Here is a 23263-nt window from a genome sequence, read left to right on the forward strand (position 1 = left end):
AAGACTTGTTAAGCCTGCTGGGGAGGTTTAGGAGGCCCACTTTGTAACAGGGGAGGACTCAATCACTGTGAAACCTTTTAGAATTTTCGATCTTTTGGGTCTTAATCATCTTTCTTGATGTAGATGCAGTATTGATGTGTTTTCAACAGAGGTGGTCTCCTTACAGAGAATTTCTCCTCTGTAACCTTCGTACAAAGTGTTTTCTGAAGACTTCTTTTTAGAGTCTCAATTGCAGCAGTGTTCTGATGTTATTATTTTTTAACATACTTTCCACATAGCTTTTGTGATTGAAATTCAGGAAATAGAGGGGGAGAATATTATAAAAAATACACTTACAGAGCTGGCTCTATAGATGTTTAAATTTACATAAATTTATTTATGGGGCCTGGAACTGCCTGGAACAGAATTATGTTCTTGAGTTGGCAATCCAAACAAAAAAGTAAAAAACCAGGAAATGTTAAAAGTCTTCAACAGTCTGGATCACAGACTCTTCAGTGGAGGTTTCAGTGATTTGGGTTGTAACAGTGGCATGTGTATTTAAAAGCAAACCCCAAATAACAACAACCCCAAACCACCCTCTCCTCCCAACCTCCAGATGCCCTTCCACCCTCCCCCCATCAAACCAAACCAAAAAACCCCATGACCGTAAAAAAAATAAGCTTTGCAGTGAATGAAGTCTGACTCTTCAGAATATGTAAAAGTTGTATGCAAACATTTCTGCTGAGTACTGATAAAGTCGTAGGTTGCTATCATTCATCTCTGATGTTGGAAACTGTTCTGAACAAGACCTTACAGGTAGCTCAGGCTATTCTGTACAGTTATTTCCTTCCTGAATGTGGAAACTTGAGACTGTGAAAACATTGGCCACTACAAACAAAATAAATGGTCAGAAGAAATGTAGTCATCTTGCAGTTGTTCTGCTGATTAAGGATACCATTTAAACTCAGACACCAGAGTGAAAAGAGCAGGCGTATTTTACAAGTGATAACAGTGTAATACAGAAAACATGCAAAAGAAAAAGAATAGTGCACTTAAAGCAGCAAACAGGAAGAAAACAGGGTAATGCGTTAAATCATTACTACACGAGAGAGAGAATGGAGATTAAGAAAAATACATCACCACTTGCATCCGTTACCATCATCCAGACCCGCAGTCGCTGGGCAGCCCCGACTGCCGGGAGGGTTTGCAGAGCCTGTCCCGGCCAGGGGGAAATCCTGCACGGTGTGTCCATCCATAGGTGAGGCTGCCAAAGTCCCTGTGAGCGGGTCCAGCCTTATATACCAGAGATCGGCAAGCCAGAAGAGCTGGCACCTTTGTTTTGAGCGGAAAATTTCTGGTTTCATTCTCCTGTTGGATTCCACCCAAAGCCTGGCCAGGGCTCAGGGCGGGAGACCAGGGGAGTTTCTAACAAGGCCAAATACGTGGGTTATCAGCCCTGAACAAGACTAAACAAGGGGAGTTGGATACATTCTCTCCTCACCACTGATGATATTTTGTCTAAGCTGCATCTTTCACCAGTGACCTTACATACTTTGTTAACAATTACAGACTAAGTTAGCAGCTTCGGCTTGGGGCCCGTTGCTCAGGCTTCAGTATTTCAAAGCTTTAGCACTTTTTACAGCATAAGTGGGCTGTTATAACTTAGTACAATACCTACTAGCACAATGGGTTTCAGTTACAAAATATACAGGATTCATCTATAGGTCAACTCTGGCTTGGGCCAGTTGTCCAAGCCTTAGCACTTCAAGCGTTTTTCTAAATTGTATATGGTTGACTTTCATATTTATGTGTCTCCCACTCCCTGTTTATTTTTGCCTCCTCAGTGTATCTGTTTTCACAGAAGTTTCCATCACAAGTGTTTCTGAATGCCGTCCTGAAGTTGGGCAGCTCTCTAGATATTTTACCTAGGTGTTACCTTTCTGGTAACCAGAAGCATACCAGTCTGCCTGACTCTTAAGTTCTTGGTTCATTTATGCAATTAATATGATGAAATAATGTGTCTAGAACTTCTGAGCTTGTATTTAAATACTAAAGTCTCATTAATTCCATACCACAACTTTGGGAGTACCTGCTTGGAATTTGAGGAACTACAAGATGGATTGAGCTAAACTTGGAACTGCTTCTGGTACTTCCAGAAAGCTGACAGGTGTTTCTGTTTCAGTTGAGGAAGGGTCAGAATGGCCCCGTTTATGCAGTGTATTTTCCATGAATTACTGTTTTGCTAGAAGACAGATGGTCTTTTAAAATGGAATTTGCTGATCCAGCAATATCCTATTGCTTTCTCTCTTTGAAGATTTCACCTGTACTTCCTTCATGTGAAGAAATAAACTGCTTGTATAAAGATTACAAACCTTAACTAGGGAATACATTTTTTTTAAAGCAAGCTTCTTTGGCTTTGATCAAGGTTACAATGTTTATGTGTTGTGCTTTCTGACATCTCTGTTGGTGTGCTTTCTACTGGAAAAGCAAATTACAAATTTTCTTCCTTCTTCTAGCCAAATAGTGAATTCCTCCTACCTCCTTCAGTGCCATCCTGCACTACACTATGCCAAACTAAGGCAGATGTTAAAAAGGATTCTTGAATGTTTGAAAAAACATATGTTGCATACCTAACACTTGAAAGAACTCTCAAGAACTGCTTATATCTTAATTAATGAAGCTACTTTCATGAACACCTAAGAAAGATTATTGGGTATTATGGGCTAATTTGAAGTACCCACTAAAAAATGACTGGGCTTGTTCTTTGACTTCCCTAAAGAAGAATTATTTGGAGGAAGAAGGATAAACTATAAATTATTTACTTGTCAGATGTGTCTTACAATACTACTTACAATAGGAATTTGGAATGCACTGGTCAGTGTTGTTCAGCAAGATTATAAAAGAAAATTAGCCTTGTTAATTTAGGATTTTGACTTCCATAAGTTTCTGTTAAAAAAGGAGGGGCTGTGCTGTGCTTTTTTTGGTCACATAAGTAGGCAAATTAGTAAATTTCTGCTTGCCTTTTGCCTAACTTTTCCAGGAAGTCTAAAATCTATTTTTTTTATTAAGGAGTAATAGTTAAAAATACATGCATACAATTATTTGATGTGACTAATTGTGTTTTCCTTTTATCTTGCAGCAACGCACCTCTTGCTTTTTCCTCCAAAGTATGTTATATTAAGTTTCGTGAAGCATCGAGTGTTGGTGTGGCCCAGCATCTAACTAACACGGTTTTTATTGACAGAGCTTTGATAGTTGTGCCCTGCGCAGAAGGTTGGTATTTTAGACATTCTTCTGTAATGTCAGTCTTTGTCGTGTCTGCTAATTGTTTTAAGCTTTCCATGTAAGGAGGTGGTGCTCTGTTGTTATTTTATTTTATTTTATTGCTTTTTGAAATAAAGTCTTGAAACAAAAATTGAATGAAGAAACCCAATAATATAAATACAATTGAAATTCAACATTAGAAGAAAGGTAGTTAATTTAAATTAGGATAATTCAGTTTTCCATAGTTATTGTGTATTTTGAGGGAAAACAAGATAAATTAATTCCCTTCAATATGGTTTGTGTTAGCAAGCTTATTCTCACACAGAGTTCTCACTGAAGTCAATGGAGCACTGAAAAGATTAGGCAATTTCCAGGAACCAGTAACATAGCAGCTTGGGTCTTAATTTATCATCTTTAGTGTGGTGGGCATTTTTGGCTGTTTTTTGTTGTTTTGGTTTTTTTTTTTCCTGAGATACTGATTATTTTTCTGTTTGTTTAGAGTGAATCCCAGTTTTGCTTGTAGACCTATGATATATGCATTTGGCCATTTTAGATTAATCTTGTCATGCATGGTGATAATTACTGTTTAAATACAAATACTTACCTGCTACTTTAATTTTAAAAGTTCAATTTTCCTTTCTTGTTACTGTGGAAGATACTAGTTTGTGAGCCATAAAAAGGCTTTCTCACGTACTCTTTTTTGGTTTTAGATATCTCTTTTAAAATGCAATGATCTGTACTGAATGCTTCCAGCATAAAGTATTTTTAAAACTCTTTAATAAAATAAAATGCTTGGTGAATACTAAATTTGCAAGTGTACCTTTAACAAGCTTTCAGGCCATACTTTACAGATGTGTTGAATACAAGGTAGTTAGTATAATATCCCAGATCTGAGTATAGTTATATGAATCATGTCCCTACGGTAGACATAATGCTGGAGTTAGGCAGAGCCCCATTGACTTCCTTGAGATCATTGTGGAATTTAGCATACGTCCATTTGTTTCTGGACTTTTTGCTTCTTTGGAGCAGAGACGTTCCAGCTGATGGAGTGAACCTAACTTGACTTTGAACATGATAGCTCTTTTGCCATGTACAGCAATATTGAAAATGATTGAACCAGAAACTGCAGCAAATCCAGAAATACCTTCTACTAACATAACTTTTCTAATTGCAAGCGTCTGATTTTGGTTCAGAAAATACTGTTGACTTCTTGGAGTTTGTTAACAGCAGTCCCAGAGTACCATTTTTCATCATGTTTGCCACATCATGATCTGTGTAGTATGAGATCAGTGCTGCTGTAATAATGGTCTGGGATGTTCCTAGCAAACTCTGACAAGTCTTCAAAATTTCATAGATTCTGTGAGTACTTTCACTAAAGCCTATACTGACCTACAATATACTGCCTATTCTTATAGCCTTCTTAACAGGGGCATATGGCACATATATTTGTCTTTGTGAAGCCTAGATTTTTAGTTGCTCTTATGCCCTGTTCTGGGGACTTTTTGGTTTTATTTTTTGAACTTGTTCTTAAACCACAAAGAGGATATTTCTGTATCCACTTGAAACTGTGTAGAGGCTGATGGGACCAGAGTCCTTATTATTGAAAAATTGCCTCTAAATAATTGACTACAAATTATTCAGGATCTTAGTTTTACATTTCATCAAAAAGGCCTTAACACTGGTTCAGTACTGCCAGAGAGGGAAGATTGCCGCCTAATGAATGAACAACACTTCCTGGTGTTTTTCTTGTGATGAGATTACTGCCTGACGTGATATGGCAACAGGCAGGTAAAGCTACATTTTCCTGTGTCTCTTGATGGTAGTCAATGGATGGAAGGAGAATAAAATCCAAGTTCTGACAGATCTTGTTCTAACCCTCTTTGTTAGCTGACTTATTAGGCATTTCTTAGAAAACATATTACAGAAAAATTGTCACTGTTCAAAATCATTCTGAACCCCACAGAGATTTATGCATAATTAGGTGAACAAGTATTGGGTTGTGAGGTCAATTTTTTATGTCAGAATGCTGTTTCCGTGTAACTTTCTAACAACCACTAATTTCAGTTTATAAAGATGTGAATTTATATAGGTTTAACTTTCTGAGGAATTTATTTTGTGGAATAAGTATGGCTTTGGAGACCACAGCGCAAGTTTTTTGTTTCACTGTGTGTCATATGATGGAGTATACATATATGTTAATGGAGTCAGCGGAGTGTATCACAGGCTTTAAAAGTAGTGATGGCTATATTCTACTGGGAGGTAAAATTATATCCTTGGCCAACGGTGCCAATAATAAAACATTTCATGCGCCGAATTGAACACAGAGGAGAGGTAAAAGAGAACTCTGAAAACTTGGTTTTAAAAACCAGAATAAAATCTGTAATATGGAGTGTATTTAAACAATGGTAAATGAAGGGAGTTTGAGGAGGGGATCACTACAAAATGAAAACAGTGTTAATTTTGTGACATTTAATAAACAGTTTAACCAAAATGTAATTGTAAATGAAATAACATTATTAAGCTGTCAAAATATGACTTTTTTGTGTGTGTATTGGTAGGTTTTTCTTTAAACGTTGTACTTTGAGAACGCAAAGGTTGAAAGATAAACAGAGATGCCACCCTAATCATTCTAAATTTTATGTCCACATTATCTGGTAGATGGATTTTGACTATTAATTTGGTTTTGTATGTTTTCTCTGTGTGATATTTGTGCATTATTAGATGACTAGACTGGCCAAGGCAGACCTGTTACACTTGCCTGAGTTAGGCATTGTTTGCCATGCCACTAAACCTGCCGCCAAGTGAAACCTTCATGGGGGAAATGAGATCGGAGTCTGGCCTGCTGAAGATGGACGCCCTGTCTCTGTTTTTATTTTATTTTGCTTTCTTTCCTTTGTTTCTTTTATTTTTATTTTTATTTTATTTTGTCCCTTTTTTTTTGTTTTGTTCTGTTAAATCTCTTTCCCTTGTACTTGTGAACTGGTACTTCAGTTCTGTAAAAATGGTGTTTTGTAAAGGGTTCACAGTGTTTCATTTCGAAGTTGACCTGGAGCTGCTTATGAATGGTGGATGGTATACACAGAATTTAGAATATTATTAATTTTTATGCTGTGAACTACGGATAAATTTGATTTGGAATATGTTTAAGCATCTAAATTCAACAGATGAGCACATTGTGTCAGAAAATGGAAAAAGTGAGAAATATATCGGTTTTAAGATACATTCTTTCATATTTTATGCTTTATGAGTTTATCTTGGAAAAGGACAGCTGAAACTCTCCCGGAGAAAATAACTTTACAAAGTAGTCTTGATCTTCCTCTGCTGTTTTCTTTGGCAGAGTAGTTTTATTTTAGGTTGCATGGTCTATTTAAAAGAAGGCTTACTATATATGTCTGATATGAAGAGTTTTAAATAATTGTTTCTGAAATTGAACTTTCATGAATATTGAATGTCATGAAATACTTGTTTGTTTCTGTTGAAACCTTCCTCCAGTGAGGTCAGTGGCAGTAAGATTTCATCCTTTTGTTTTTGTTATTTTCAGAAAAAACTGTTTACCACTCATAAGTACAAATGCAGCCTGAAGTTTCGGTTGGAATATGTTATGTGAGGCACATTGTCTTTTAACACTGTTGTTTGTGAGAAGATTGAATAAGTTCCATGTGCGTGTGTGTGTATGTATGTGTATATTGCACTTTGACATTCTCCAGTGGTGGTTATTTCAAGAAGAGGTTTTAAAAAAAAAAAAAAAAAGTGTCTTCTCGGTCATCTCACAATTTCAGAAGCCCTGGCAGTTCGTGCTGGAGTGATTGAGAAGGTTCTCATCCCTAAATGATGTTCTTACTTCTTGTGAAACAGAAGCCCTGAAACAGCAGTTGTGGACCAGGTCATGTCTCTAGCCCTCAGGCATTGGTCTTCCCAGCTGGCTGCATTGGGATCAGTTGGTTTCACTCTGGTAATGCACCAAACTGTGCACTGCAGCTGGGAAGAGCTTTGCTTCCTATTCTCTGTTGGATTTAGCTGCGGCAGTTGAGGTAATTGCCAGTAGGTATAATCTCTTTAATCACTGCTGCTAAATCCAATAAGAATCATGAATTGGATCGCACAGGAATTATTTTGTTTGTAAGTGTGCATTTTCCAATGATCTAAAATAGCAAAAACCCCACAATTCCTTTAATTATATTTAGACTAGATGTAAACTAAATATTTTTAAAAGAAGCAAACTTACTTACTGTGGAAGCAGTTGGTGGGGAGGGAGCGGAGGACTAACCATGTAGTATGAGTACAAAGAATAGGAAATTAATTTATTCTGAGCACTTGAATGGGGATAAAATTACTATGAGTAGTACTTGCTTCATGCAGATACTTCAGCATTTAGCAAAATGGATTCTGGTATGAACTAGGTTGACTAAGGACTCTTAAGCACTTTGATGATACAAAAAAGTAACAATAATAACTGATACTTAGGACAACTGTACATTTCCTAAGAAGCATAACGCGTCTTTAGGCAGAGCTAATCTACATCAGTTTCCAGATTGCTTTGCAAAGTGAAGAAACAATAAATAAATGATCGTAGAATTTGTAATTTACTAAACACAAGAACTTCTAAGAAATCTTCCTAAGGATGTGATGTAGATGTGGGATACTTATTTTGTCTGTTTCCCTCATTAGAAAAATATTTTTACTTAATTTCCATTCAACTTTTAAATACCATGAGTTTAAAAAACAAAAGTTACTCTTAAACTAAAATCTCCTAATCTGTTGTGTCATAACCCACATTTTGTTGTATCTTTGTGGGCTTCTATTCCTTTTATAAATAAATTGATGGAGATAAACCCTCAAAACTTAAAGCCTGTAAGTCTTGAGGTTATTTGGCCTCACATATTGTTTTTCAAAACTATCTAAAGAACAGAGAAGTAAATTTGCAAGATAGTTCAGGTTTTCTTTTTCCCTACAATGGTTTGTTTTCTATAGAATTTTTAAAAAGTTTGACCTGGTCTTAAAAATTGGAGAAGAATCCTTAGAAAAGACAGTGTCTTGAAATACACAGGCAAATTTTCAGGGTTCTGTCTGTAGAGATAGACCTAGACCATTTCTCATTCTTGAATAAAATAAATGAATCGTCGTGGCATGGAACTGACCAACTAGATTTTGTATTTAAAATAAAACATTGCATTGTTGAAGGACCAAAGTATTCTGGAAATAATGCTACTAACTTTACAATTTAGATATGCATGTTATTCATTCCTTGAACTGCTATAACAGTGCACTTAACTGAAAGTGTTCAGTGGATTCCTTGAGCAACATTTGAGCAAATGAGTAATTGCAATTATTTCACTATGATGACCCATATACTTAAAAGGTTTAGGCTTCTATTTAAGTACCTTTCTGAACTTGACTCATTGTCTGTCGTAGTTATGTGCCTAACTCAGTTCCTATTTAAAAGGGCTAAATACCTAAGCATCTCTTAAGTTTATCTGGTTAAATGTATTTAATTGGCTTGTATGGAAGTGCATACTTAAATTAGGCATATACTTACGTATGTTACTGACCAAGGATCTAAATTATAATACAGACATACCACTTGAGGACCCATTTCTGCCATTGGTTTTACTTGAACTATGTCTGTGGATCCTGTAGAAACCTGCATGATTATCCAGTTAATATCAAGATGCTAGCTCTACAGGCCAAGGTCTGTTTCATTAGTCATTTGAAAACATGTAATTTGATTTTCAGAAGAAACGATACATAATTCTATGCCTAATTTGCATGCACAGCTGCTCGAACTGTGTATTTGAAAGCCTGTTAGCTACGTATTAGGCAGGATCTGCAGCAAAGTACCTGATACTCAAGAGCAGTCAGGCAAATCAGGTACATGTCTCATTGCATGCCTGACTTCAAAATGAAATCTGTAAAGAGTGCTGAACATTGTGATAATGACTCAGATTCATGCATGTTTTTTAAAAAGCCCTGGAAGTCATTATTGCACAGTTAATTCTTAAGTGCTAATAATTTTCCTATTTTTCTCCTTTAGATAGCAAAATCAAGTGGTTTGTTACATGTTAAGGAGCAAGGTGCCTCAAAATTTAACATAAATAAAATAAATGTAAATAGGAAGCATGAGGAAAAAATGGGTACTGTTATTTTATCTTTTCTATTCCACCCATGCTACATATAAATTAAGTTTCCTTTAGATGTGTTTTGTCCTTTGGTCATATCCAACTGTAACCTAGTCCTTGCTGCAGATCTGTAGAATTTGCAACACATTTTTTCTTATTTTTTTAAAGTAGCATGTTTTCTGTGGGGTCTGTTGGAACTCTTATAGCTAAAACTGCACAGTGCTTTGAAACTTACCTCATATTTTGCTTTTTCATAAGAATATTTATATATTCATTTTTAAATCCTGAAGCTAGGGGTTTTATACCTAAAACAGACAGTTTGAACAAAAGCAGTAAAAGCCACTGGCACAGTATTCATGTATACTTTGACTTTTAAAACGTTTAAATAAAAGCATTTACTTTATTAAAACGCATGGGATAATACCAGAGCACTCAGATGAATAGCATATATACAGTTATGCCAGTGATTTTGAATAGATCATAAACACGTGGTATAATCACAACTTCTTTTTGTAGTTTTTCAGTTTAATGTGCCAGTTTAAATCCCTTTGCATTTAAAATTTAATATGTACCACTAATTGTAATCGTAATTAACTAATATATCTTTTGATTTTTGAAGATTTTTGGGGGTTCATTTAGCAGTCTTATTGTGACTCATATTGAATGAAACCTTAATTTATTCAGATCAGATATTACTTTCAGCATGACAGAGGAAATACAAGCTGGTTGAAATAGTAGGAAATACATCCTATTTTCCCATATTTTCCCCAAATATAGCTTGCTTAGCTGATCAGTTACAATTTTCTTCAATCTCAATAAATTTAAAGCAGATTTATCAAAGTTTCAGGTAAACTGAGGTGACCTAGAATGTGAGACAGTACAAATCTAAATTTTTTTCTGTCCTCTTCCTCCTCCTCCATCTCCAACTTCACTTGTAGTATGTGATGTGGAGTCACAGTAGTTCAGTAGTTTTCAGTTTATTTTTATTTATTTTTACATCCAAAGTAGGTAGCACCAGAGGAATAAAAAGAAAGCACAAATTTCAGTTAGCACATACTTTGTTTTTTCTTTTTTTTTTTTTTTTTTTTTTTCTTTTACTGATTTGGTTATTTGCCATTTCTGGGGATTAAACTTTAAAAAATGTTCTTCTTTTCTGTATCTGATGTTCTGTGTGCTATTAGTGATGCAGCCAACACGAACGGTTGTCATGTGTAAAACAACTTTCGATCACCGCGAAAACACCGCCCTGGGAAAGCGTCCATGCTTGATATCGTTTGGTTCATGAACATTAAGTTTCCAGTACAGGTGACCCATAGCTCAAAGTGTTAAATAATTGTATACATTATGCAGTTTTTAAAATAATAATCCATTAATGAGATTGCTAGTCTTTGAAGTTTTGATCACTTTTGTTTTTCCTAGTAGAGTAGGGTAAAAGGAAAAACTTAAGTTCTTATTTGTTTCTTTGTAAGGATCTGGTAGATAGATTCATTGTTATTTATTACATTTTTAAATGCAAGGGTAATTGTAAAATCGTAGAAAGAGTAACACACCTGTAGTATTCCAACTCTGTGTAACACTTTTATTTGCTTCTTCAGGTAAAATCCCAGATGAAGCCAAAGCTCTTTCTCTATTGGCGCCTGCTCCTACTATGACAAGCCTGATGCCTGGTGCAGGGTTGCTTCCTATACCTACACCAACGCCTTTGACCACAGTAAGTAAAATTCAGTTTGATTTCTGGTTTCCTCTATACCCGGTAGTCTTTTCTGTGTTCAGAGAACAAGAACTATCTGTTCCATGGATGTCCTCTTGTATGCTAGATCAGTGAGGATTTAGCTGTGGTGCTTTTGAGGGTAGATCACAAGGTGTCCATGAACTACCTTTCCTGGGTTTTTCTTTCAGATTATTATTTTGCAAAATAATGGGTAAATACTGTGTACATTTTAATTGTCCTTCCCTAGACTCATTAATTAATTAGATTCATTAAAGTCCAGTGGCAGTGCTATCCACCTCCTAAAAATTTGTTAAAACTTGAAGAGTTACATGAACACAGTTCTTCAGAATATTAAAACGCCACATTAGGGTGCTTCTACTGGATACCTCTATGACAGGGCTTTTTTGACTGTCTAACAGTGATTTCACTACAGAAAGCACAGGAGCTAGCTGCTGCTACTTCTGCTCAGTTCCCTTTTGCCTCTGTAATCCTTTTTTGACATCAGCAGGCTGCTGTGACCTATTCAGGGAAAATTTCAAGTAAAAATAGAACGGTTTTACATTTAAAAAAAAAAACGTTGGCTTGCTGAGAATTTCTCACACTTGTTTGAAAATCTGGTTGCTGACAAAACAGTTCCTTTTTGGGTAGAGAAAATAAAATTAAAACCAGGAACTCAGCAGGCCAATTAAGAAGTGATTTTCAAGTGACTTTTTAAAATAACATTCGTCAGGAGAGATTTTGATTCCCAGCTCCAAAAATGAGACCTGTGTTGTCCTCATTCTCTAGGAGAGGACTGTAGGGTAAGAACTTAGACTTAAATATCCTTTGCATTTCAACTGTAATTAACTTGCCTTATGTGATGTGTTTGTTCAAAAGGTACCTTAGCTGTCACTTTGATGGTCTGATAGCTATTACAGAATAAATTGGCCCTGGACACTGAAAATTCCTTCCTTCCCTTGCTGGGCAAGGGCTCAGCATTCCTCATCTACTCCTAATGCTTGTTGTGGGAAAAAGAAATAAGAATATTAGCAGTGTCTGAAGTCATCTTACCAATGTGATTGACTCTAAGCATTAGAAATTCAAGCCTGTACTTTCTGATTGATATACTGCATCCCTGGCCAGACCTCTTTGACAAGATGCTAACTGATAGCTCACAGAAAATGTTAACTATAGAAGGTGGTTTACGGGTAGGTTTTTATTTTTTAAAAATCTGGGACCTTAAAGTCTAATTCATTAGATTCATTTTCACAGAAATGCACAAGGCAGTCAAGTATTAACAAGTGAAGTATCTCTCACCAGTGCTTGGTTGCAAAGTATATTCTGTTTTTGTGTTTTTCAGCTCGGTGTTTCACTTGGCACTTTGGGGGCTATACCAGCAGCAGCATTGGACCCTAACATTACAGCGCTGGGAGAAATACCACAACCACCAATTATGGGGAATGTGGATCCATCCAAAATTGATGAAATCAGGAGAACAGTCTATGTTGGAAACTTGAATTCCCAGGTAGCTTTTTTTTTGGTGTAATACTTTTGATTTTATATGTTCATCAGAAGTCCAGATGGGTTGTGTTAGCTGAGTAATGCCTCAGAAGTTGTGAGATCATGGTATCTGTCCCCCACAACACTGTGCAGTTGCTGAAGTACAGTGAAATGGGATAATGTATCCTAGTGGAAGTTGCAAAATCAGCATGAATACCGTTGAGTTTCTATAACAGGAAAGGTAGGTCTGTCAGAAACTTGGTTTTTCAGCGATTGATTGAATTAATTGAAAAACTATTTGCTCTTGACTGACAGCAGTATTTTCTTTTCATTTTTTTTACTGCCAAAATAACTAATTGAGTGTAAAAGTACTATGATCATGACAAAATAAAACAAGCTGGAAGCTAGTAGAAAAACAGATAGAAGCTAAATCGTGTCATATTGTTCGGATTTTTTTAAAAATTGATGAAAATTCACAGTCAGTAGCTTAGACATAGGTGTATAAGGAAATTCATCATCAGTTATTTTGGATGACTTGCCTGAAAAGTGAAAAATCCTATACAAATATTTTTTTAATGTAAATGTAAGACTTCAGGGCTTGTGGTTGCACTGTTTTAAATTGTAGTATATTCTTTAGAGTAACAGAAGTAAAAATACCTGTCTTTCCTGAAGTGTAACATTAACAAATTCATGTCACACTGTAATAATGGTGAGATAGCTTTCCAAAGTCTGTAGCTCTTAGATTACCTGGTATATTGGATAAGTGGTTTTCATTATCTATTTTACTTCAGCTGAGCTCTTTGACTTTTTCTAGACTACAACAGCAGATCAGCTCCTTGAATTCTTTAAACAAGTTGGAGAAGTCAAATTTGTGCGAATGGCAGGTGATGAGACGCAACCAACAAGATTTGCTTTTGTGGAATTTGCAGACCAAAATTCTGTACCTCGTGCTCTTGCCTTTAATGGAGTTATGTTTGGAGACAGGCCACTGAAGTAAGAAATTAATTATCCATATGACTGTTGAATGAGAGATTCTTTGTATCCTTACGTATTTATGACTTTGATGTACAGGAAACTGCTGTGATGAATATTTTTTCAATATAAAGACCTATTGTTATCAAACTAGAATGTTTTTATAAACTCCAGTTTCATGATTGGGCATATCTTTGAGAAGAATATGGATGGCACTGAGTAAAATATATTTAATCTTGAGGAAGTTGTAGTAGTGAAAGAATTTGCAAAGTCCTTAGTACTAATTAAGCTTTTTATACAATTTGTATGTAATTAGTAGGCCTTAACATAGAGATTTGATCTGAAATTGAGAAGTAGATTCCTAGACTTCTACTAGAATATGTTTTAACATGGAAATGTTGTGCCGCATTTATTTAAAAGTAATAAGATTCAAAAGCAATAAAAGACATTTCAGATACTTAGAACAGATGAATGTTAGGACAAATCTATAGTTTTGCTGAACTTCGAAGTTTTTGGTCATACATGGAAAGTGAGGTATTTTCCTTTCTTAGTTTTTTTCATTTTCCCTTTTCAAGTGTTTGGGAGTTAAAGATTTTATTTTTCCTTTAGAATAAATCACTCTAACAATGCAATAGTGAAGCCTCCTGAAATGACACCACAAGCTGCTGCCAAGGAACTGGAAGAAGTGATGAAGAGAGTAAGGGAAGCCCAGTCTTTCATATCTGCTGCTATTGAGCCAGGTAGATATATTATGTTCATTACCTAATACATAATACCTAATACATTCTATGTGTATCTTTGCACATGTTTTTAAGAGCATTTGCAGACACAGGTAGACAGTATGCAAAGGTGAACAATATGTGGGGAAAGAAAAAATAAAAATTGTGTTCATGCAACAGAGCAGTGGAATGAAGCTGACTTTATTTCATCGTCTTATTTTCAGATAGATGTTCACTGAATGTACTCAAAATTACACTTAGTGTTGGTGCTTTTAAAGTTCATAGTACTTACAAGCTTTTAAAAGAAAATGCTTTATATTTTGTTTTGTTCTCCTATAGCACGCATTAATGCCATAGTGTCACGATCAGAGGGAGCTAGTATGGTTCTGAAAACAGTAATATTACGCTTTCCTTGTCTGCAGCAGGTTAATTTTGTTCCTGTGCTGTGCTCTTTTTCATGCTGCCTCAAGACTGTGTGCATCCTCATAGTAAATGGGGTCAGAGAATTAATCTAGGATAAAACTTAACATGTTGCAAAGTACATTTTTTCATCCAGATTGGTTCCCTGATCCTTGTCAACACTGAGATGCCAGGTCAAGGAGGAAGATTTTGGTGGGTTGAAAGGTTAGACAGACATTTCAGTGCTGATTTATGCTGACCTAAACTGATTACAAAACCACAGCATAAAAAAATTCTCGTCTTGTTTAATTTGCAGTTGAGATCCTCCTTTTTCTTTTCATCAGTGGGATTTTGTCATTCTTCTTACTAACAAAACCAGACATTGTCTTACTTGGGTTAGATAGTGCGGAGTCTTAGGGATTTTTTTGCGGGGGTGGGTGAGTATCATATTTTCTGCTATTTTTTAGAATAAAAATAGCTCTAACATTTCCTCAATGTTAAACAGCAGAGTAACAGTCTTTTAGAGTCTGAACCAAAGTCTGGTGAGGTCACTGTTAAGGTTTCTGTTGACTTCCTGGCCTTTGGATCAAACTATTCACCCTGTTCTCTCCTTCCCTTCCTCCCACAAAACAGTGTTTGAGGAATAAAACTTCAGAGTTTGTACAGTGGTTGAAATACCTAAAAATGCAGAAAGTACTAATTGTTATTTACATTTTATGCTTGTTTTCAAAGTAATACCCTCTAAATTTACCCTATTCTTCTCAGATTATTTTAAAAAAATGAAAGTAATTATATTAAATAATAGACCAAGAGGAGAACATATTGTGATCTTGTGCATTGTGGCAGCAACATAAATCCCATTCCTAATAGAGCTAGCTGTTTATAATTATCTGGTTTATGTGTACTGCTGCAGGATGGCTGCACTCAACGAGTATATGCAATGACTTTCTTGGATGTTTCTGAAGGATATTTGCAAAGAAGGAAGATGTGCAAAGAGTAGGCCCCTTGCACTATATGTGGTACATTCCACTTGTGCCAGATTGTTAACTGGGATCTTTAAATGTTCTGAGCTTACACTGCAAAGTGGTTTTTTCCTCTCAGAGTCTGGAAAGAGCAGTGAAAGAAAAGGCGGTCGATCTCGTTCCCATTCACGTTCAGAATCCAGGTCTAGCTCAAAATCCCGATCTAGAAGGAAAAGATCACACTCAAAACACAGGTAGGTATGTTTTTTATTTTGGACTAAGAGATCATACTGGGTTTTTTGAGTAGTGGTGGTTACTGAGATTCTTACAGACTTGTAAGACAAGTATCCCTGTGGAGTGTATTACTAACTTAAACTGAGGATATCAGAGGTACCAGGAACTTTGTTGCTGAATAGATAACTCTCTCCCTCTAAATACTAAATGTCTTCAGGATGACTTTTAGTTAAAACACACTAGAAGGCACTTTTTCTGCCATGTAGCATAACCATTTCTGTGTTTTCGTGATACATTTTGTGCCTTGTAGCATAATATTTTGTGACCTGTATTTTGAAAAGAGTTACCTGTATTTTGTGGATTGAACATGTAGATTACTGTTAACACCGTGAGCAGTTAGGCTGGCTGGTTTTGCTGGTAGAAGGTTTCTAATGTCCTGAACTTCTAAACATCTAGTTAACAAATGAAGTATTTTTATTTACTGTACTGTAAATGTAAAGCTATGGGGTTTAAAAGCAGAAGAAAAAGGCTTTAGGGGCAGTTTTTAATTCTTCAGCTTTTGTTTGCTTTGCTCAAACTTTTTTCAGTTCTGACACAGGCTTTGGAATATGAGAGGAAATAAAATTCCTAGATCAACCTTAAAGTACAGCCATTAAGATTTTTTCCAAGAATGAGACAGTCTTGCTATGTGAGTCTTATAAAAGCTTCCTGAAATGGTTCCGTTTCTTTCCATGTCAGGAATGTCTTCTGAGCATTTATGTAATCAATCTAAAGATATTTGGCTACGTTAAGTTTCAAAAAAAAAAAAAAAAAAGGAAAAGAAATTCAGAATGTATTTGATAGCTTACACTTTAAAAAGGTGAGTATTGTCAGTGTTGCGGCAACAGCTCTGTTGTTTCCTTTCATGCATCACCTTTAACAAGGCAAGTAGAATTTTTAGTTACAGAAAAAATGGCCAGGGAAAGTTAACATCAGTTGAACTACCAAACAAATATAAGTGCAGGCTTCATTTTTGTGATAGTGAGACACCACGGTACATATTATCTAATGACATCAAAGTGTTAGGTACCTTTTTAATGCAAGAGGAATCGTTTAGTCAGCTCTTTAGTTCTTGCTCTTTTGCTGTTTCTCTAATGCAGGACATGACTGAAAACCAGTCTTTGTTTTGTATAACACTGCAGTAATGTCATTATTATTTTATATTGACACCAAATTGATTTTTATAAGATAAAGTTGCATTTTTTTCTTGTGGAAAATCTGTGCTTTAAACAACTGTTGATGGTTTTAGTGGTTTGGGTTTGTTTTTTAAATGATTTACCACTGTTACTGTCAGTTTTGAGAGTATGCTGAAAAAAGGGCAGTTTGATATGCTGAGGCTTCATCCCTAAGAATAAACTGTCCTTTCCACTTCCCTGTTTTACTGTTTTATAAAATAATTTTCATCTCTATGGTATAAAATTATTCAAGGTCTTATTTGACTCACTTGTAATTAATTTGTCCTGTAGTTAGTTTGTATTTCTGCACTGATAAGCGGAGCAAAGGTAAAAAAATGGTTGCCTCTCCTCTCCTCTTGGTATATATTACTCTGTGTGTCTTGAGCTGGAGAAGACAGGTCGAGTTGTTTTGGTTTTTTTTACTTTCCTGTTCTTCAAGATTTATTGAGTAAAATACATACACTTTCTGTCTGGTAAGTTAAACTTCATGGTACCTTAACCTCTCAGGCAAAGTATTCAATGATGTGGTTTTTGAAACTTAGTTTTCAAATTCAGCTTTTTATTTTTGCTTCCCTAGGGAGTGTCATCTTCCAAAAAATAGAGAATATTTTGGAAAAAAAGAATATAGTAATTAAAAGCCTTATTTTCTTGATCAAATCTGTGACTATACTATATAAGTTTATCAGAAGACTTTAACTGGATTTTTGTTGGAGTATCTGCACATTATTTGCATTCCTTATTTACCATGTAGTAAACGCTCATTCCTTTTCTTGAGAATTCTCAACAGTTGACATCCATGCTAACAAATCCTTTCAGCTGAAAAGGTAACTTGGCTAAATGCTGAACCACAGATAGTGTTGGTTTTTTTCTGTTTTGGTCTGGTTTTTTAACATTCATTTAAATTGTAAGTCTGGAGGACAAAGCAGAAAGGGACCAGTTAAAACAATCTTCAGTGACCAAGACTACAGTGTGACTGGGCCTGAAAAAGAACCAAAATCTAAATAATAATTTTTACAAGCTGTTAGAAATGTCTGTAGTAGATTTTATCCACTGTAATTTACTAAGGACAGCTATCCTAATACGGTATGAATTTATATTTTCCAGAATGTTCATGGAGGTTATTATGAAACATGAGTATTACTTAAATGGTGAAGTGTTTCAAAGAATGGCATGTGCACCTGATGAAGCATGAAGTATACATATTTGCAAAAATGTTGGTAGGCAGTATATTACTGAGGTGTAATTTTATATAATTTAATGTAGTGAGGCAAGATTTATGGGTTTTTTCCTTTGTTGGTTGACCTAATTTTTATGAGGTTTCAATATTAAAGTATTTTTTTCTGATATTGCTCATATAGAAGTAGATCTGGCAACAGATCTCTCTCAAGACACAAGGACAGACGCAGATCCAGAAGTCCCCTGAAAAAAAGGTCTAGATCTAGGGAAAGACGGAAATCAAGAAGCCGCTCTCATTCTCGGTGAGTTCCGTTCCTAAGGAATTATACTGTTCTTCTTAGCACACAGTACAGAGTTTTAGGTGATGGTGGAGGGTGAAATCTCAAAATGCTGTAGCCTGTCCCTAAGCTTTGTCTGTGGGACAAAAGAATAGAAAGTAAATTTTAATGCTGAGTGTACTGGTTTTGGCTGGGATGGAGGTAATTTTCTTCGTTGTATCTCATATGATGCCTACGGGGGTGAAACCACCCCAATGAGGTGCCTAAACTTTGAGTCTGGTCTATATTTATACCAGTGTGCAAGCTCACTGAAAACAGGTAATTTTAATTGCCAGACTTTAACCAATAGATTAGGAGTGTTGTGTAGCCTGTGCAACCCACAGAAAAGTGAATGATGCTTATTCAATCTCTGTCTGTTTAGAAGCTTGGATTCAGGCTGAACTTGATCCTGCATTCTGAGAACATGTATAAAGTTTTGTGCATGAGCTTTTATTTTTGGCTATCTCACATTGGCCATGCACTACTGTGGGCACAAACACATGTGTCTGTTATATGGCATATTTGCATTTCAGCATCTAATACATCTGTGTTTTACCTGCTCTATTAATTTTTAAGTCTGATCATCTAATTATTGAACTGTGAAATTCCAACAAGACAACAACATAATTTTCCGAGGAATGAAGTAGTGAATAATCACAATATAAAAGTGCCTATGAAAGTGGCTTCATGAATAGAATTCTTGCTACTTTTCTTTCTCTTTAATGTCCTTAATTCCCCTGATGCATTTAAAGGGAACTTCGTGCTTAGGTTGTGCGTTTGTCTCTTGTTTTTTGAGGGAATAAGTTTTGTGGGAAATATAACTGCGCATCTGTGGACCTCACGGGAAACGAGAATAGGCTACATAGCTGCGCTTTATTGATGTATCTTTTTGATTCTTTTTTGCTGTTGTCTGGAGCTTCTTGAGATACCTGCTTACAGGAGGGACAAGTCCAATGAAATCTGTGACAAATTAACTGGAAAGCATTTCTTGGGTCATTGTGAGACTCTGCTATTTCAGGGATTGTGTGCAGTTTCATCTTTGTGGTCTTGCATTCCTTCTCTGAGACTTCTAAAAAAGTATTTGCCAAAACCTGATGGGAACCAAGGTTGTCAGGTCACAGAGCATACAACAGCCTACTGTTTATTAGCAGTTGAGAAGAATGTACAACCAGACATTTCTTCCATTGAAGAAAGGTGGGGACTGTGCTTAGGGACCTTTTATGCATGAAGGAGTCTCTTTGAGAATCTTTAAAAATCCTAGAATAGGAACCAATACAATAGACACAGTAACTTCTGTCAATCTGGTTCTCTTGGACATGTAAAGGCCTGCTAATCAACTTCTCCTGTTTTGCTTCTTCCTGTTTCTCTCCCTGAACAAGTGTTCATTTTCGTTATTTCCTAGAGGCAGGTCTAGCAGTCATGTGTCCTTTCTCTACTAGAAAGGAAAGGTGGAGTGTTGCACTTCCAAATAATCCTATACCAATGTGTAATCTTCCAGCCAAAGCTGTGATCTAATCAATTTTTGTTTGGCTTGACAACTAGAACATCAGTTGGAATTTTCCTCACTGTTCTTTTTATGAACATGTACCATTCTTCCTGTCTTAAAGAAGCTGACATATTTCATTATCCTTGCTTCTGTTTTTACTCTATTAATAATTTTTCAATGATTTTTGAATTCCTAATGACATTACAGGTGATTCAGTTGTCTTGATTGAGGTTTGACCTTGTATTTGCCTTTTGAGGGAATGTGTTCAGTGAAATTCTATCCCTGTTTTTTTTATTTCTCTGTATTAGTTGTTGTTGGACTTCAGAGCAGTTCCAGGATATTTGTGTGAGAGAACATTGTGAAATAAAGATTTCTGTCAGTCAGCTATCATTATTCATGTGGAGGTGGTTAATCTGCAGTCCGTTTTATGCGAACACACTTTTAGTAAAGAGTGGGTTTACAGATTGTAGAGTTTGTCTCCTGACAAAACGTAGAAGAATTATGTATGTATAATAATGTAACTGTAAGGTGAAGAGACATAGTCTCTCAAAGTGTAATAACATGCCTCTGAAGATAACAGTTGGATTTTATTTTGGCCTCCCCTTCCCCAGTTTGGTTTCCAGATTTTTCCTACCTATATAACCTTTCCCTCCTGGTGAACAGGGATGGAAAATTAAAATACTGAATAGTTACTGTTTTTCAACAGAGACACATGATTTATCTTGAGCAATTAATGTATGCTAAAGAGTTAGTTGTAATTTAATTGGAAAGTTCAAAGATGGATTAATGGATTTGTGTTTGGCTTTTCACAGGGACAAGAAAAGAGACAAAGAAAAGGTCAAGGAAAAAGAAAAGGCCAAAGAAAAGGAGAGAGACCGAGACAAGGAGAAGGAGAGAGACCGAGACAAAGACAGGGATAGAGAGCGAGATAAAGATAGAAACAGGGAAAAGGACAGAGAGAGAGATAAAGAGCGTAACAAGGATCGAGAGAGAGTCAGAGACAAAGACAGAGATAGGGACAGGGACAAGGATAAGGATAAAGATAGGGACAGGGAAAAGGAGAAGGATAAGGAGAAGGAAAGAGACAGAGAAGAGGTAGATCAGAACAAGGAGAAAGAAGATACTGAGAAGGAAGGAGAGAAAGACAGAGAAAAGATTAAGGACAAAGAGGGAGATAAGGACAAAGGAGGGGACAAAGAGAAGGACAGAGACAAAGAAAAGGAAAAAGATGGGGATAAGGAGCGAGAAAGAGAAAAAGAAAGAGATGACAAAAAGAAGAAAGAGAAGAGATCCAGAACACCCCCAAGAAGCTATAGCTCCTCAAGAAGATCTCGTAGCTCCAGCAGGTTTGTTTAGAATTTTTTCATGCTTTTTTTGACTTGTCAGTTCAGTGAGGCACCATCCTAGTTTTTATGTATCAATATACATACATGCCTCTTACTAATTAAATTTGTATTGTTTCTGTTTTGTAGATTTTCCTGTAAAGTAAAATCTATTACAAAGAGCTCTGGATGATGCCTGATAGAACATAGTTTCTTACTGGGCTGCTGGTGCTTGTCTTTCACATAACCATATAACATAGTCGTTTAGGACAGTAAGGAGATGATTCGTGTGAGATTTCTCTGTGCTGGAGCTATCCAAAAGTTCTGATAAAGCAACATCACACATCATCTTTGTCCTGATGAAAGTCTGAGTTACTGACTTATTTGAATGCTTATATACTGTATGGTGTTGGTCTGTAGATCTTGTGAACAGTTGGGTGATAGTACTTGTCACGCTTCATGGCTCGACAGCAGGAAGCAAGTATGTCACTTGGCTAGCTAGCCATTCAGAAAGTGAATGTATCTCAGTTGGAAATAAGAATACTTAGTTTAGCTGTTCAGAGTAAGGTACAAGTTAAAAGTAAGGTTCCTTAACAGTGCTTATAGTAAACAGGGAGACATTCAAGTTAATGAAGCTGTTGTTCTTGCCTCTGAGGGAGGCTGAACTGGATGGAAGCCTGGATAAATTTAGTACAGCAAAAGGAGGCTGTGAGATTGATTATAAGCTCTGTAAGTGCACTAACTCAGGCATATTCTAAAAACATTGTGGCTAACTTAAGTTCAGAAGCTCTGGTGGAAAAAGTCCTTTCTGAATACCTTAGGAATTAGGGCCTTCAGTAATATCACTTGTCAAATTTAGATACCAGATTTTTTCTGCTACCTTGAGAGAATGAAATGCTGGATGAATTGGGAAAAGTTCTGTGTATTACAATAATTTCACTGGACAAAAGCAAAATTCTCACAGTCCTCAGAATTCAGAATTTCATGATTCATACAAAGCGGAAAGGGCTGTAATGGTTTCTAAACATTCTGTTTGGATTACACGAAATGTCCATGTTGTTTTGGCAGTTTACAAGCAAAATACTGTGTCTTTTTTAGGCATATGCAGCTTCCTATCTTAATGCATTTTTAACATTATTTCATGGGTTGAAGACCTACACAGAGTAGAGTTGGTTCTGCCAGCTTTGAAAACATAACATATTCTGTCTGTAGGCCTCAGGGGTGTTGAATTAGGTAAGTGTAGAAAAAAGATTTAATGTTTTGACGATGTGTAGCTTATATAAGAACCTTGGTGGAAGACCCGGTCCTAATGTCAAGTAACAAGTGTAGTAGTTAGCTGGATGTTACCAAAAACTCATACTCTAATTTGCAACAATTATGCTTCCCTTTAAGAATCTTGCTATTTAAGAAAACACCATGGAAGACTCAGATGCTATGTACTGAGAGAGTTGGGGTCCTTTAGCCTGGAGAAGAGAAGGCTGTGGAGAAACCTTATAGCAGTCTTCCAGTATTGAAAGGGGCCTACAAGAAAACTGGAGAGGAACTTGTTATAAAGGCATGTAGTAATAGGATGAGGGGTAATGGCTTTAACTGAAAGGGTTGATTTAGATTATATCTAAGGAAGAAATTCTTCCCTGTGAGGATGGTGGATGGTGAGATACTGGAACAGGTTGTCCAGAGAAGTTGTGAATGCCCCCTCCCTGGCAGTGTTCTAGTTCAGGTTGGATGGGGCTTTGAGAAACCTGATGTAGTGGAAGATGTCCTGCCCATGGCAGGGGGCTTGGAAGTAGATGATCTTTAAGGTCACTTCCAACCTAAACTGTTCTATGATTCTATTTGGGCAAAGAATTATAGGAAAAAATCAGTGCAGCTCTTCTAATGGACTCAGTACAAAACCCTACTTTGATAGGGAG

At 36.2% G+C, this 23263-nt stretch overlaps 1 protein-coding gene across 7 annotated transcripts in view; it reads left to right on the top strand.

Annotated features, from left to right (window-relative positions):
* The window catches only part of SREK1 (splicing regulatory glutamic acid and lysine rich protein 1), a 35735-nt gene that overhangs the window by 3393 nt on the left and 9079 nt on the right, over positions 1 to 23263 (top strand). For 2 of the 7 annotated variants that reach the window (XR_012635591.1, XM_074932529.1), the window contains exons 2-9: positions 3119 to 3252; positions 10955 to 11070; positions 12410 to 12574; positions 13364 to 13542; positions 14131 to 14261; positions 15741 to 15855; positions 18408 to 18527; positions 20841 to 21374. Coding sequence is in view for 6 of the 7 variants with exons in the window: in XM_074932529.1 (XP_074788630.1) it covers positions 3119 to 3252; positions 10955 to 11070; positions 12410 to 12574; positions 13364 to 13542; positions 14131 to 14261; positions 15741 to 15855; positions 18408 to 18527; positions 20841 to 21374 (1494 nt within the window). In the remaining variant the exon portion in view is untranslated. Of the gene's footprint in view, positions 1 to 3118; positions 3253 to 5964; positions 10665 to 10954; positions 11071 to 12409; positions 12575 to 13363; positions 13543 to 14130; positions 14262 to 15740; positions 15856 to 18407; positions 18528 to 20840; positions 21375 to 23263 lie in introns of those variants that run through there. The other 5 variants (XM_074932532.1, XM_074932530.1, XM_074932535.1 and 2 more) reach the window with 5 other exon arrangements.

The sequence above is a fragment of the Athene noctua genome, chromosome Z (assembly GCF_965140245.1).
Source record: "Athene noctua chromosome Z, bAthNoc1.hap1.1, whole genome shotgun sequence".
In the NCBI taxonomy this organism is placed as follows: domain Eukaryota; kingdom Metazoa; phylum Chordata; class Aves; order Strigiformes; family Strigidae; genus Athene; species Athene noctua.